Source organism: Anas platyrhynchos, chromosome 14, assembly GCF_047663525.1.
Source record: "Anas platyrhynchos isolate ZD024472 breed Pekin duck chromosome 14, IASCAAS_PekinDuck_T2T, whole genome shotgun sequence".
Classification (NCBI taxonomy): Eukaryota; Metazoa; Chordata; class Aves; order Anseriformes; family Anatidae; genus Anas; species Anas platyrhynchos.
Genome location: NC_092600.1, coordinates 5416101 through 5430545, shown reverse-complemented (window position 1 = coordinate 5430545; position 14445 = coordinate 5416101). Strand labels below are relative to the sequence as shown.

At 51.2% G+C, this 14445-nt stretch overlaps 1 protein-coding gene across 4 annotated transcripts; it reads left to right on the top strand.

Annotated features, from left to right (window-relative positions):
* The first annotated feature begins 1618 nt into the window (after positions 1 to 1618).
* LOC101804397 (leukotriene C4 synthase) lies at positions 1619 to 13673 on the top strand. 4 transcript variants are annotated; one of them, XM_027468608.3, is made up of 7 exons: positions 1619 to 2425; positions 4296 to 7915; positions 10408 to 10596; positions 11238 to 11337; positions 12161 to 12231; positions 12459 to 12540; positions 12876 to 13673. In XM_027468608.3, the coding sequence occupies exons 2-7, from the start codon at positions 7885 to 7887 to the stop codon at positions 13000 to 13002; spliced, it is 600 nt and encodes a 199-aa protein (XP_027324409.2). In that variant the 5' UTR covers positions 1619 to 2425; positions 4296 to 7884; the 3' UTR covers positions 13003 to 13673. The 4 variants fall into 4 exon arrangements, with proteins under 4 accessions (XP_027324409.2, XP_005024344.1, XP_027324408.1 ...); XM_005024287.5 differs by lacking the exon at positions 1619 to 2425 and having other exon boundaries at positions 5448 to 7915; positions 10427 to 10596; XM_027468607.3 differs by lacking the exons at positions 1619 to 2425; positions 4296 to 7915 and adding an exon at positions 7967 to 8504.
* Positions 13674 to 14445: the final 772 nt, after the last annotated feature.

The following is a 14445-nucleotide window of genomic DNA, read 5'->3' as shown; positions in this document are numbered from 1 at the left end:
TTTTACCCTGAGAGCCGCTCGGCCATGTGTCACCGAGCTGCAAGGCAGAGCGACTTTGCACCTTCCAAAAATAACAATGGTGGTGGAGAATCGTGGCTTGGGGGGGGGCCATGCATGTGCTCACCCCAGGAAGGTGCCAGCTGAGTCTGTGTGCACTGAGGATGTATGTCCATTTCTGTCAGAACTTAAATTGGCTGGTAACCAGGTGAAAATATTTCCCTACGCATGGAAGCTTCTTAAGAGCCGTTTCCTGCCGCCAGCTGCTCACTAACCTCACAAAATCGCCAGAAACTGGTGTCCCCACCAGCTCTGGTCCCTGCACCTTCCACGGCCCAGCCAACGCTGCTTGGCCCTGGTGCCTTTGCAGGGCTCGTCCCAGCTCCCTGAGCCATCAGCGGTTCTGACACCGTGTTCCTCTGTCAGGGTGTTCCCAAGGAACCGGCAGAACCCTGCTCATGTTTGCCCAGGAGGGGTTCCCATTGCAGGCAGGGCAGCACCCCAAAAAACCGCACCACCGCTGTCATGCCCCGTGGCTGCTGGTGCAGCTCAGAGCCTGGAGATGATCCCAGCCTCCCAGTCTGGTGGTGCTATTTCCCTACCTCGTATCACTGTTACTCAGAAAAAAAAGCTGATTCACATATTTTTTCCAAGGAAAATGATAACACGGCTCTCTTGGTGAGCTGCAGTCCCCTGTGCTTTCCTTTAGGGCCGCAGAGGCGCTGAAGGCGAGGAGCAGCACCAGGCACGGCGTTAAGGCTCCGTGCAAGCATTTGCAGCTCCCCAGTGCCTTCTGGTGGCAAAAATGCATCCACCTCGCCCATCCCCTTCCCTCCGAGCCCGGCATTTCGGCAGGGCGAGCGCTAGGGGCTCAGCCTCGCACCTCCCTGGCGTCACCTCCCTGCAGAGCATCACTCAAATTCCCCGTGGTTTCGGCTCCAAAAGGCTCCATTCTGTGCCAGAAAAAAAAAAAAAAAAAAAAAAAAAGGATGGAGAATAACAGCCCCTCTGTTCCCAAGGGTCCAGCTCTGCCTCCAGGGATGTAACACGTCCCTGACACAGCGAGTGCCGTGCCCCGGTGCATTTCCTTAGGGCAGGAGCAACGAGAGGGTTTCCAGCCTGGGTTGCCGGGAGCAAAACAGCCAGGAGTGAAGGCTTTATAGGATTTGCTGCTGCTTTTGTGTGTGATATTAGTCTCCTAGGGAAGGATAAGCTGCTGCGTCTGGAGGTGGTCCCTGCCTGCTGACAGCTGGAAGGAGCAAAGTGGACTTGTGTGAGGTGGAGACCTCAGAGGGTCTCACCTTGTGGTCTGTCTACGTTTTTCTGGCAGTGAGTGCCCCTGGGGGCTCCCAGGGTAGGCCTGAGATGTCCCTGAATGGGTTGGCCAATGTCACAAGGGTGACTTTGTGTTGGCACTGAACATTTCTGTCTGTCCGGGCTCAGGCCGAGGGAACAGCGGAGCCTTTCCTGCAGGTTTGGGCCTGAGGCAGAGCCTTCCCTCCAGGTTTACCTACAGGGCATGGATCTTGCTGCAGCTGCCATATAAATGATGAGGGAATGAAAGGAAAAGATGCTTATTGATATTTCAGAAATCAAAGAGCATTTTTTAAAGCAGTGTGTGAACAAAGAAGATGTAAGCAAGGGCCTGGGGTCCACCAGCTCTCTGCTGGTTCGAGGAAGCAGAGCGATGAGAACGGCCCTGGGGGTGTCCTCTCCTTGTGGTCCTTTGCTGTCCTCCCGCAGGCAGAACAGCTCCTGCCTTCAGCAAAGCACATTCAGGAGCTGGCAGTTGTTAAAAAATCCTAAATGTATCGTGGCTGTTCTGATATCATTTCAGGGAAAAGGGTGAGTCATGGATTTAAAAGCAGCACGGCAGCGGTGTGCACCGAAACAAACCCTGTAGTATTCTCTGCAGACTTGGAAGACGCAGAAGCTTTCTCACGTAGAAACCCATGAGGGTGTGGAGGTGGGGATTTATTTCGGCACTGGCTGGCTATTAGAAAAGCACACAGAAATTGGAGAATGAGAGGCCTCCTTCGGTGCATTGGCTGATAGGGAAATGAAGACAGTCTGGAGGCACTCAGAAGATGTCTGCTTGGCACAAGGCTGCGAGAGATGGTTAAGGTTACACGAGTGAACCATGACAACCTCTGCTCTCTTTTTCAAGTCAAATAGCTTGGAGTTAGATCTTATCACTCAAGACTTGAATTAATCATGGGCTGAGTATTATAACTGGAAGAAATAGATCAAATTATAAAGGCAAGCTGCTACTAAGCTCAATGGAAACTTAAGAATGAGGAGGAATGAAGAGATGTCTGATTAAGACTATTAAAAATATCAACTATGCCTCAGGGAATGGTGCTGTTCTCGAACAGATTCCAGCATCAGAAGCACAGTGGTTTAGTTTTCCAGCAAGAAACCAGGCTAGGTAAGAGCTTGAATTCTTTCAGAGCATGTTAGCCATGCCAGGAGGAATAGGCTTGCAGCTGACCTGCCTCCCTTGCTGCCTTCTTAGAAACTGTGGATTATAACAATCAGTTTATGTCAGATAAACTCACTCTTATGCTTTTGCATTTCCCATTTATTCTAAGTGTTTTCTCTATTAGGCTCTCCTTTTTTGCAAGCATCTGTGTGTGGAACTTGAATCAGTTACTGACTGACTTTCTGAAAACGCATCCTTGGCTTCCTTTGTTATCTTGGGACATTTCAGTGTAACACTTTGTCCCAAGAACAGGTCCACTTTTAATCTGTCCATCAGCTCAGTGATAAGGGTCCTTCCTCTTGTTCCTTCTGAACAACCACGATCCAAGTTAGAAGCAGGCTGAGCTGCAGGCTTTCTGCTATCCTAGACAGATTCTCAGTGGAGGGGTTTTTGTTTGTTTGTTTGTTTGTTTGTTTCTGATAGTATTTTACAAGGCAGCAAAGAAAGTCAAACAGATCCTCCTTCCTTTTCATATGTAAAGATGTAGATGTGACACAAACTCAGCAAAATCTCTGTATTAAATGCAGGCTTTTCTGTTTTCTTATTTTTCAGCTGATTGCTAAATCAGCGTCTGTTTTACAGATCTTCACAGATTTTTATATACACATGTACAAATATATGAAAGATCTGTATCTGTATGTATAATTAAAAATCTATATGTAATAAAAACATAGGTAATAAAAACCTATATGTGTATATATATGAATAAGAAACCCTGTATTTAGAGTTAAGAAGGTCTCTAGTAAATGAAATGTTAAACACTAAAAGGGTTGATCATTAGAGGACTTTGAGAGGAATTTGAACTCGTTTTCACTGGAGAAAAAAATAAGTTTTCTGCAGATAACAGCTGTCCATGTTAATCTGTTGTAGACATTGAACCTCATATAAATTAGAGGAGAGGATTTTCCTGTTTGCTTTAGTAAAAACCCAAACAGTGGTCCCCTGGTAAGTCCTGTACCAACAGACTGGACTCTATATTCTTGAGGAGCCACTTCCTTCTCTGACAGAAGTTAAAAATTAGACAAAGTAGTAGTGTCCTAATAAAATTTCCAGCAAAACCCCCTTGGAGACTAGGATTAACTCCGTAAGGACCTTACTGGTGGGTTGACATCCATCCTGTTATTCACCAGACTAAATACAAGCCTTTTCCTTGCAGCGTTCTCTGTTGGCATTTCTTTATGTGACAGGCGACTGCTCCTTAAAGCGGGCATGCAGTAAGTGCCCTTGCAGGTGGGCATCCACGCTCTACCCTGTGGAAAGGCAACTCTGATTGATTGATAGCCATTTTGGGAGGAACAAAGCTGATTTTAGGCAAAGCTGCCCAACCACGGCCAACAGATTTGTGCGCTGTGATTTACTGGCCCAGATCACCAAAAAGCAGACAAGAGCCTGACCTTCTACAGCTTCTCCAAGTGGAGGCTCACGCTGAAGTCTTCATTCTCTCACCCACTTCCAGTGCTCAAGGGGGATTTCATCCACGTGGTGGGCTGCAGCCAGTCCCAGAAGCTCTCTGGTTGCTTCATAACAGCTCTGCCTGAAAAAAAATCACTGGGTTGGGGATGACAGTGAATTAAAACCCTATTTGGTCGCCTTTGCCCAGGCGATGTCCTTATAGCATTGGATTACGTTAGCATCTGAGCATAATGAGCAGTCCTACAGGTTAATGCTCAGTCTTTTTCCACGGTTTGTGACTTAGTGAAGATCTTTAAAACAGATTCTAAGAAACCATTGCTCCCCTTGGGCAATTTCAGGAATGTGGGATTGAGTTCCCTTAAATCCCTTTCTTGTATAATCTACTTTTCTTTTTAATTTCTAGTGCTGTGATTCCTGCTGCCAAGAGCTTAGCTGTCACACGGGTACCGGAAACTTTTTGCCTGCACAGAGGGCAGGGCAAATTGTTCTTTGGTATTTGCAGAACTACAGCAACAGCCAAAACTTTAAGGGGTGCACTCAGGATGAGAAGATCAAGACAGGGAATGAAGCAAGCAAGCTGTTACATGTCATCACTAAACCGTACGGGACGTGGCATCAGCTGGGGTCTGTGCAGGCTCTACGGGATCAGGCTGCAATGTGAAACTGTGATGAGCAGCAGTACTGCCAGAACTTTCCAGAACAAAAGTCCAAGCTCCTGTGTGCATTCAGCTCCACGCCAGACCCAGAAGAAAGCACAGAGGTCTCAGAGGTGGTGGCCAGGAGCGCACAGGTCCTGGGCGCTCTGCTTCTGCCACTGCCCTGCCTGCCCAGGCCCCGCAGCACCGTGACAAAGGCTGTGCACGCCACGCCAGGGAACTGGAAGCAGGGGGATGCTTCTTGTGTGAGAGCAACAAGAAATCTTCAAATTACTGCGTGCTGTTTCCCTTTCCTTTTCCCCAGTGGAGCTGCGGGGTGCAGCTGCGATCAGGAGCTCGAGGAACTGCCCTCTTATCAGAGCCCTCTTATCAGAGCAGTGAGATACCGTCCATCCATCCCACACTCAGGTGCACGAAGGTGGATCGCCATCAGCAACACCACTGTCACTGCTGTTCAGCCTCCCAGTGGTTAAAAGCAAGGGTGTGCAGGCAAGTTTGGTGTTTAGTGCTGCTTCTGGTTGTTCTGTTCTTTTACACAATTGCATTGTGCGGCCATTTCACACCCTAAAAATAAACCCAGCTGTTTTTAAAGCTATTCTTTTGTCCCCATGTGTGATCGGTCACTGCTGAGGGACAGCCTCTGGCCTTTTGTGAAGGCTCCCTGTGCCTAACATGCTTGTCAGCTGCTTCTAAGGCCTCCGGGAAGAGCACGATCTCCTCGCTTACAGCCAGCACCCCACAGCTGGAGGGGACAACGTGGCTCGGAGGTGAGACCAGACAGCACTGGGAGGAAAAGCGATGCCCGGGTTGGTCTCTGGCACCTCCCAGGATTGCCCCTGCCCAGCTTTGCAAGGTCACCTCGGCCTCCTCCGCAGGCTCAGCTGAACAAAGGCAAGGAGAAGTCACAGCTGGTAACCAGAACCTCAGCCCCTCCCGGCTGCCTCTTGCCCTCGTGATGTTTGACTGCTGCCGGCTCCCTGGTCCTGCGCCAGCGGCATTCATGGACAGGGGCTGTGTCCAGAGCCTCCCTTGGGAGTGGGGAAGAGACGGCAGCCGCATTCCTCAGCCCCAGCAGTTTGGGTAGCCCAGGGTGGTGTCCCACCGGGGGACATCGCTCAGTGCATCTCAGCAGGGCATGAGGGCAGCAGAGTTCAAAGGACGACGGTCCGAGCCCTGCTGCCATCTGCAGCACCTTTATTTCTGGAAAACATCCATCCATCCCACACACGTCATGCCTCCGCTGCCCCCAGGAACTGCTCCTTCCCCTTGTGGGAAAGGATTTGGTGTGAAAAGCCCCCGTAAGGTCACAGTGACCGCTGCCCTCCCAGTGGCTGCATCCCAGCAGCACCTCCACAGTCTGGGCAAACTCCCCTGGCTCTTTCCCTGTTGTGGCAAGCCCGGGGCCTCTCTGCTGCAGGAGACCCATCAGGAACACCAGCTCCTTCCTAAAGAGCACCCCCGTAGAGCTGCCCACACTCAGCCCCTCACTGCTGCCAGCATTCCCTTCCTGGCCCAAATGGGACAGGGCAGCGAGGGAGCTCTGCTTCTTCACCCCTGTAATCCAGGAAAGGCGAGCCGCCCTCCACCGCCACTTTGAGCCCTTTGATGCATTTTTATGTGGCTTTAGCCTTGTCATTTTTTTTCCCTGCATCATTATAGGATAACAGTGTGTGTGTGTTAACTTCAGAGCTGCCAAAGATACTTGAAAGGCTTGTTTTGTCCGTCCGCAGGGCAGAATCATCCCTCTTCCTGCCATATGCACTTATCATGCCAGAAATTCATTCTTGCTCGCTCTGGCCAGAAGCACAGTTGCCTTTTTGGTGTTGTTCTTTATTATTTATGTGCTATTTCTGACATTCTGCTGAAAAGGGAGTAGGAAAATTGGCAAAATACTCGGAAAGGAGTTGCTTGCTCCACGTGACAATAGTATGAGACAAGGCAGGACAGGAGAGGGGTTGAACTTGCGTGTTTTAATAGTTTTAGCAGATGTTGGCCATAGAAGAGGAGTTATTACTCATTTGCATGTATCGATGCTTTTGATGATGACTAAGCAAGGGTAGCTTCTTGGCACTGCTTTTATCCCAACATGCCCTCTAGACAGATTTAATACGCACATAGATAAAGGTCATCAGCCTCCTTTAGAAGAAAGCTATAAAAAATGCCTCCAAATTATCCCTGACTGAATGAGAATCATATATTTATTTACATAGTTTCCCAAAGGCTTTAAAGGGAGGCTTCCCACCGTTGCTGCTGAAGCATTTTATCTCTGCTGAGATGAAAACCACTGCAAGTAGGGCCAAAGGTTGAAGCAGCCCATAGGAGATTTGGCCCTTAAAACTTCTACGATAACCGATTACTTGAGAACGTTTGTGTGACCTCTTTGATATGGCACAGACCCAGAAATCTTGGGAATTACAGCCGAAATCAGTCCAGCTCAACGGGCTAACCTGCTTCTCCAATATCTACCCAGTTCGTACGCCGAGCGACACTTTGCAGGATGTCAGCCTGAATGTCGCTGGCAAAACCAACCGTCTGCCCCCTCACTCTGTGAAAAGAGGAGCCTCTGTACAGCTCCGCATTTTAGGAAGCTTCTTCTTACCACTTCTTGCAAAGTTTTCAAGGTTATTGCGAAATGCCAGGCCCTGGATGCACGTCAAAATGCCCAGGAGGTCGGAGCCAGCCTGCACCTTCCCGGGAGCCCCGGTTGGAAGCGCAGAGCAGAAATCGGCTGCAGCTGTCCCTGTTTCTTAGGAATGGCAGAGGTTGTTAACAAGTGATGAAATAATGAATTGCTGTCTTCTTGCCACGTTTTTCTTCATGCCTGCCCTTCCTTTTGCAGCTGCAAAATCCAAGAACTCAAAGGAAGTCTTGACACATGTTGATCTGAGACAATGGAAGCTCCCCGCAGCCGCGGGAGCACAGGAAGGCGTTTTTGCCCCCTCCGCTGTCCCAGCCCAAGGGAGGGGTTAGCTGAGCAGCCCGAGGTGCTCGGGGCTCTTCTCTAATTCTTTAGAATCAAAAACCAAAAATCTTCTATTTCTGTGTGGCTTTGAATTCTTTTGAACTAAAAAAAAAATCCACCTTTTTTAATTACCCCCCTCTTTAATTTTTTTTTTTTTTAATTTTTTGTTTGTCTCTCTGTCTTTTAATTCTTTTGAACCCCAAATTCTCTTTTTCTGCGTGGCTGCTGCAAAGACACTCACTGCTCCCGCGTGCAGTTCCGCTGTCCCAGGTTTGGATGTGCTCGGTGGCCGCAGAAGCATTAGAAACGAAAGGAAGCACGAGTGCCAGCGGGGTTCGAAAACTCTGCTATATTTTTACGATGCCTTTGGAAGGATGAGGAGCCTCAGTGCTTCGCAGCTGAAGGGTAAGTTGCTCGGAAGGAAAATGGTTTTGTTTTTTTTTTCCGCCAACAGAGCTCTTGGCCTCTTGCAGGCTCATGAAGCACATTTCCAGGGGATTCTGCTGCGTGTAACGTCTCCGAGCTCCGGGCTGCCTTTTCCTTGCCCCCCTGCTGCCGGGGAGCAAGAGGTACTGCACACTGTGCCGCTGCTGCGAGCTCCCCCAGGCCTTTTGTGCTGCTTGTTTTTCCTCCCAAGATTACTTTTAATCCAGATCAGCATTGCAATACAGCTCGCCGTGCAGCCCTACGGTGGTAATTAGGAGGCAGAAAGGATTAAGGGCTACACGAAGGGGTGGCAAGAGCAACACCAGCTTGCGTGGGCTTGGAGAAATGCCTCCAGCGATGACTCAGGGGGAGGTGCGACGACTTGGGACCATGCTCACGTACACACATCCTGGGGAGCAGTGGGGAGCAGTGTGCAGCCAGGGGAGACCGGGAAGAGAGGGGCAGCATTTCCTCAGCTCCCACCCCAAAAATCCATACCCAGCCCGGACCTGGGACTGCAGGACTTGTCTTTGATTAGGAGGAAATTCAGCATCACCAGCCTCGGAGGGTGAGGTCTTGCATTATGCTCGTTCCAGTGGCATCACAGGCAGCTGGTGACAGCGGTGACGTCCCGTCCCATCCCATCCCATCCCATCCCATCCCATCCCGTCCCGTCCCGTCCCGTCCCGTCCCGTCCCGTCCCGTCCCGTCCCCTTCCCCTTTCAACCCGCACAGCCCAGGGATGTGGTGGCCGTGCCAGCAGCCTGCAGTCCCCTCGTTGGGTGGCATTTAGTGCGGGAGGAAGGTGCTCGTGCCGGCTCCTGGCGAGCCTGGAGTGAGGATGGAAAATACAGGGAGTTCTGGTGGTGACAGAGAGGGGTGAGATAAATAGGATGGCCTGCGGGAGGTAAAGGCAGCTTGAAAAGTCATGTTTCTGTGTGAGGGAGGAGGGGAGAGACTTCTCTGCTTGTTTCATTCATGTTTCTACTGGCCTTTGATATATTTAGATTGTATTAGATGATACTAGAAATATTTTGTTTCTAATGATGCTCTGGGGAGCGGGAGTGCTCTGTATGGTTCTTCACAACTTCTTCTGGTTGAGGCTTCCTTACACGCGTCTGACTCGGGTCACACTGTGCTGTCGTCTGACCAAGGTGTCCGCACAGAGCTTTTTGTTCGGTTGTTGTGCTTCGTGTGTTCTTTTGCTAGCAGGCTATAATCAGCCAGGCACTGAGGGTAAAACCAACTGCACTGAGCACGGAGAGACCTTTGCCCTTTCTGAGCTGACATGAAAAAATTCTTCATTTTTCTGACAGCCAAGCTGGAGGAAACAAAACACCATGGCCCTCGTATTTCTAATCAGTTGCTGGAGTGGAAAAGCATCGGTCCTGATATGAAAGAAGTAATCTTGCAGCCGATGCTTGAAAAATGGTGGTGTCTGCCGTAGGTATTTGGAGAAATAAGTTGGGGCACGTTGTAGCCTCTTTGAGTCTTTAGCTGTTAGAGGGAGGCGAAAAGCCAGCCCCGCTTTGCTGTTTCTTAGAAGGTCCATCGAGGGCACCGGACTACAACGTAGTTCTCTTGCATAAGTCTGATCTTGTTTTCCGTAACGATGAAGTTTAATGATCGTTTTGTCCTAACCCTAAGTTCCCTGAGCCAAAGGGAAATTCTGTGAATGACGGAGAGGAAGGAGACAAAGCCAGGGCTGGGCAGTGCGGCTGTGCCAGCGCAGTGCTGATGGACAGGAACCGGCCGAGCGGGCTGCTCCAGGCACACACACGTGAAAACACCGGGCTCCTGCTCTACCCTGATGGATTGTGCAGGTTTTTACCCTCCCAGATCTCTCTGATGTGGATCATGAGAGCTATTTTGGCTGAGGATTGAGCGGGAGGCTTAAATGCACCGCTCCCGACCTTCCCAACGTGAGGGCAGGCTCTGAAACCCATGTCGAACCATAGTGCAGGTCTCACCTGCAGACCCAGCAAAACACTGCAGGGCAGACCTGTGCCTCCTGTGCTTGCTCTTGTCCTGTCCTGCAGCTGCAGCGGGTTCTTGGTGCGGGGGCTTTATCTGGCTCCACACCTGTGCCATGAGTTGTACCTGGCACATGCCTGGGAGCTGCTGCCTGGGGTTCCCGACATGTCAGCTCAGGTGGGGGCTTCGTGTGCTGCATCAGCAGGAGGGATGCGCCTTGGCTTGCGTTAGGAGAGCTTTGAAACTAGATATACCAGGAGAAGAAATAGCTGGGCTGCTGGGATCTGTCCCGTCCCCCCCCCCACCATCACCCTTCCCCTCTCTTATCTCTCCCATAAGCTTTCTGCTGGATTTCTCACTTCCTCATCTCAGATTCCTGGAAAAGGGAGGGTGGGAACGGAAATTCTCCGTTAGAACTTTCTCCACCACTTTACACTTCTACTGTGCATATGATAACGGGCCACCCGAGAGCTCCTGGTTTTAAGCACTGCCTACAGATCTCTCCTGTTCGATTAGAGCCAGCCTATGCTGCCGGCTGCCACCGCCGACCACCACATCAGCAAGGACTGAACCCGGTCAGAGGAGCTCCTGCTCAGGAAATCAGGTTTTCCAGCCTGGAAGAATCAATATGTTGGATCAGATCCATCTGCTGGCTGCCGTGACAGTTCTGGGAGTCCTGGAGCAAGGTAGGGAGCATCGTATACCCGTGCCCAAATACCTGCTGGGCCAATCTACTGTGCCTCCACCAATTTCCTTGCACTTCCATGCCGTGCTTCTGCTGTCACACTGCCACTCAGCTGCTTTTCAGAGTTTGGTGTAGAACGTAGCATAAAAAGCACAGCAGCCCTGAGAGGGGGAAGAGCAGTACACAGAGGGACACACAGAATCTCCTTCAACCATTGTTTCACATTGCATGACCATTTATTTCAGCACCTAGCTGGCTTATCTGTGGTGTCAGCTCCCTCCCTGCTCGGCTATTTAGAAGGGGAAAGAAGTAAAAGTCTAGGGAAAAAAAATGGCAGCAACAATGTGTTCTGCATAACTGCACAACTATTTGTACAGATAATAGATGATATGTTAATCGTGCCAGAGAGAAACCAGATAGCCACTGGTTGTACATGACTGCACACTCCTTGCTTCACTGTTGCCCTGTCCCATTCCCTTTTTCATGTCTGAAGGGTGTCAGGGATTTTCAGCTGGCTTTGCTCTCCAGGGCTGCAAGGTTAGGGGGAGGCTGCAGGACTTTCTCCTCTATCTCTGACAATCTCCTGGCCACCGAGCACACTCAGATGACTGACCCGTGCTACTTTTCTCTCCTTTACTGCAGCCTACTTCCTCCTCCAGGTGATCTATGCCAGGAGGAGGTTTGGCATTTCTCCTCCAAATATCTCAGGACCACCTGAATTCGAGAGGATCTTTCGAGCACAGTAAGAAACTCCTGTAATAAGGTGCTTTGTAGACCTCAGGTCTGCAGCACTGCCTTTCCCCTGCTTTGCCCTTCTGTTCTCGGGATGCCCTGCAGCACTGCATCTGGCACCCACCTCCCCTGGGTCCAGTTAAGGGGTATAAGAGTCAGTGTCGGGACTTTGTTGGCTCATAAGTCCTAAACACAACAACCACTGCTGATAGAAACCACAGAGGAATTTGTGCTGTAAAGCAAAGGCAAAGTTTCTGATGCCTGAGCCTTAGTCTGTTTGTCACCAAGTAGAGTCAAAGCTTGAGGCAGCTTCACCACTGCCCTGAACCCCCTCACTGGGACATACGAGCTCCCAGAGAGCTCTCAGGGGGTCTGCGAGGGGAATTGCCCAAATACAGCCAGTCCGAACGGCCAAGTGCTCCCTCCTGCTCCCGTGCTGTGATGGCCTTGTCTGCACACGATGCACGTTGTCCTGGACATGCACACAGCCAGCTGGGACAGACCTTGGTTGTGGCTTCTGTGCTTTCACGGCACGATTTAAGCTGTGGTGGTGATACAACTGTTCCCAGAGCCTTTTTGTGCATGGTCAGACCTGGGCATCTTTTAGTTCCCTGCAAACAGTGACTGGCCTGGAGACCCAGATCCTCCCACAGCTTAATTCTTGTGAATAAAAGCAGGACAGGAACTGCAGGGAAAGGCACAAGCCTGGTGGCTTTTATGGAGACATAATCTCTAAGAAGCATAAGCCTATAGCATCTAGAAACTGTGAGGGAAACCAAAAAATGAGGATCTTCCTCCTTTCCCATGTTTATGACTGTCCTCTTTTCCTCTAGGGTGAACTCCTCCGAGTATTTTCCCATCTTTGTGGCACTCCTGTGGCAGGCTGGACTCTTCTTCCATCAAGGTGAGAATAGCCTCTTACCTGCCTGAATGCTGGGTCAGCAGCGCTGGCTCAGCCCTCAGGTCCTGCTCACTTTCTGAACAATTAATTAGGCAGTAATTTTGTCTCTGCTGGGAGTGTGGAGCCAGAGGACACATGGCCTCTATCCCTCCCCTTTGGGCAATCTGCTGGGCCCTGAGTAGCTCTAAAAAGCCTTTGGAGGTGGTCACTGTGATCTCTCTCACCTGCAGGTCTGGCTGCAGCCCTGGGTTTGCTCTATCTCTACTCCCGCTACTGCTACTTTGTGGGATATAGGGCATCGTCCTCGGAAAGGTAAACACCTCCCGACAGCCTCCAGCAAGCAGGGACCCCCGGGGAACACAGCATGCTTTGGGAAAGAGGGGGAGCTCAGCACTCCCTGGGGCTGCTTCAGGGTCAGCCCTGCCACAGCCCTGGGTGCAGCGTGGGCACGGGAACAGGGCTGGCACCAGACACGGGTGTGGGGTGAGGCTGGGGCTGCCTGAACCCCTGTGGGTGGATGTGCTTGCACGCTCCCTCCAGGCAGGAGCAGGGGCAGGGGGCATCCAGGGCTGCCTTTCTGCCACCCCTTCTAGGAACAGGGCCGATCCCACGCGAGGGCAGTGATGCTCGATCTTTGTTCCTCCCAGGCTCGCCCCCATCTACTTTAGCACTGGGGTTCTCTGGATCCTCGTGGCAGCATCAGCCCTGGGCCTCCTGCATTTCTTCCTCTCTCACTACACGGGGCTGAACGTCCTCCGGCTGCTGGCAGCGTGACGCCCTGTCCTTCATCTGTGTCCTCGCCTCCGTGTCCTGCTGCTTCTCAGATGTGATAGCAGACGGCTTGCACTGAGTACAGCCCTTGGTGGCAAATCCGCCCTCACCCGAGCTTTAAACACCTCCCTCCCTGCTGCCCCGTGCTGGCAGGAACCACAGAGCTATTCCAGAGGTATTTTTCCCCATGTTCTCTTTGAGCCAATTGCAAATATCTGGCAACTCTGTCATGACCGATGCTGAAACAACAACGCCCTGAAAAAAAAAGGAGAACTTTAGGAAAACAGGACACAGAAAAGTGAGCTCATCTCAGCCCCTGCTTCCCAGCCAGGGCAGATGCCGAGGCGTTCCCATTCTCCCTGTGGGTACGTCCAGCCCAGGCATTGCTGTGGGGTCAGTGCCAGCTTTCTGGGGCCCACACCTAGGAAAGGCATTTGTCTGGAGCCACCTGTGGGCTGGGGCAGGACGAGGGGCGAGGGATAAAGTGGAGCAGCCGTAAATGTGCCGATGGCTGCGCTGTGTGATGGTCTGCTCCGAGCAGCTTGCAAGGCAGCAGAGCCAGGGGGAGAGGGAGCAGACTCACCACTACTGCACATGTAACTTTGAAAATCGCTGAGCAACAACGTGCGCGGGAGCTACTGCCAATAAAAAGGCGCTGAGCTTGCTGTGCTGTGCTCCTTGTGGGTCCGTGGGTGGCACAGGACAAAAGCCGAATGTTTTGAGCTTGTTGCTATTGCCTCAGTTTCCCTGCAGGAGGGGTGCCAGTAGTGAGAAGACAATTTTCAGTGCTGCAGAGCCCCTGGACTTGGGTCGAAGGCGCCCAGAAGTGAATACTCAGCCCTGCTGGGTGCTTTACCTGGTGCTGGGGTCTCCCCCTGGGCTCAGCCCCCTGTGATGGGGAGGGCTGGGTTTTCACAGGAGCTCAGTGATGGAAGCACTGAGCCTTTTGCCTCTCAGTCCCCCGTGTTAGCAGCACAGCTTAGAAAACACCAGAAGTGCTCGGAGCCCTCGTCACAGGGGGAATTCTCATCAGGGAACAAAAACAACTGCGATAGCGTGCTGCCAGCTTAACCAGGCTTTAAAGGCTGCCTTCCTCCCCTCCCTCCCCTAGTGACAGACATATCTCACACTGTAAGAACATCAGGTGTTGGTTTTTTTTTTTTTTTTCCTGGAAGAGATGAACTTTTCACATTGCTTCATTTCCTTCCCTGCACTTTAATTGGCTTGTCCAGCAAAGCTCCCACTCCGTTTCCCTTTCAGGCTCTCCTGCCTCGGATCAGAGCACACGCTGCACGGGAAGGCTTAAATTCAATCAGAAATAACTGCACAGCTCTCATCTGTGCAGAGTTTTCAGCACAGCGGGGCCCCATCCTCACGGGAGCCCGGGATGTCAGCAGTGTAAAAAGACAGAATAACTTTTTCTAGAGGCGTTGGCAAAACCCTTTG

What these genes read in the sequence shown, in the direction of transcription:
- LOC101804397 (XM_027468608.3), top strand. Translation starts at nt 7,885, where the DNA reads ATGAGGAGCCTCAGTGCTTCGCAGCTGAAGG. An exon ending in TCTGGGAGTCCTGGAGCAAG is followed by an intron (nt 10,597 to 11,237) that starts GTAGGGAGCATC and finishes CCTTTACTGCAG; the next exon opens with CCTACTTCCTCCTCCAGGTG. An exon ending in AGGGCATCGTCCTCGGAAAG is followed by an intron (nt 12,541 to 12,875) that starts GTAAACACCTCC and finishes TGTTCCTCCCAG; the next exon opens with GCTCGCCCCCATCTACTTTA.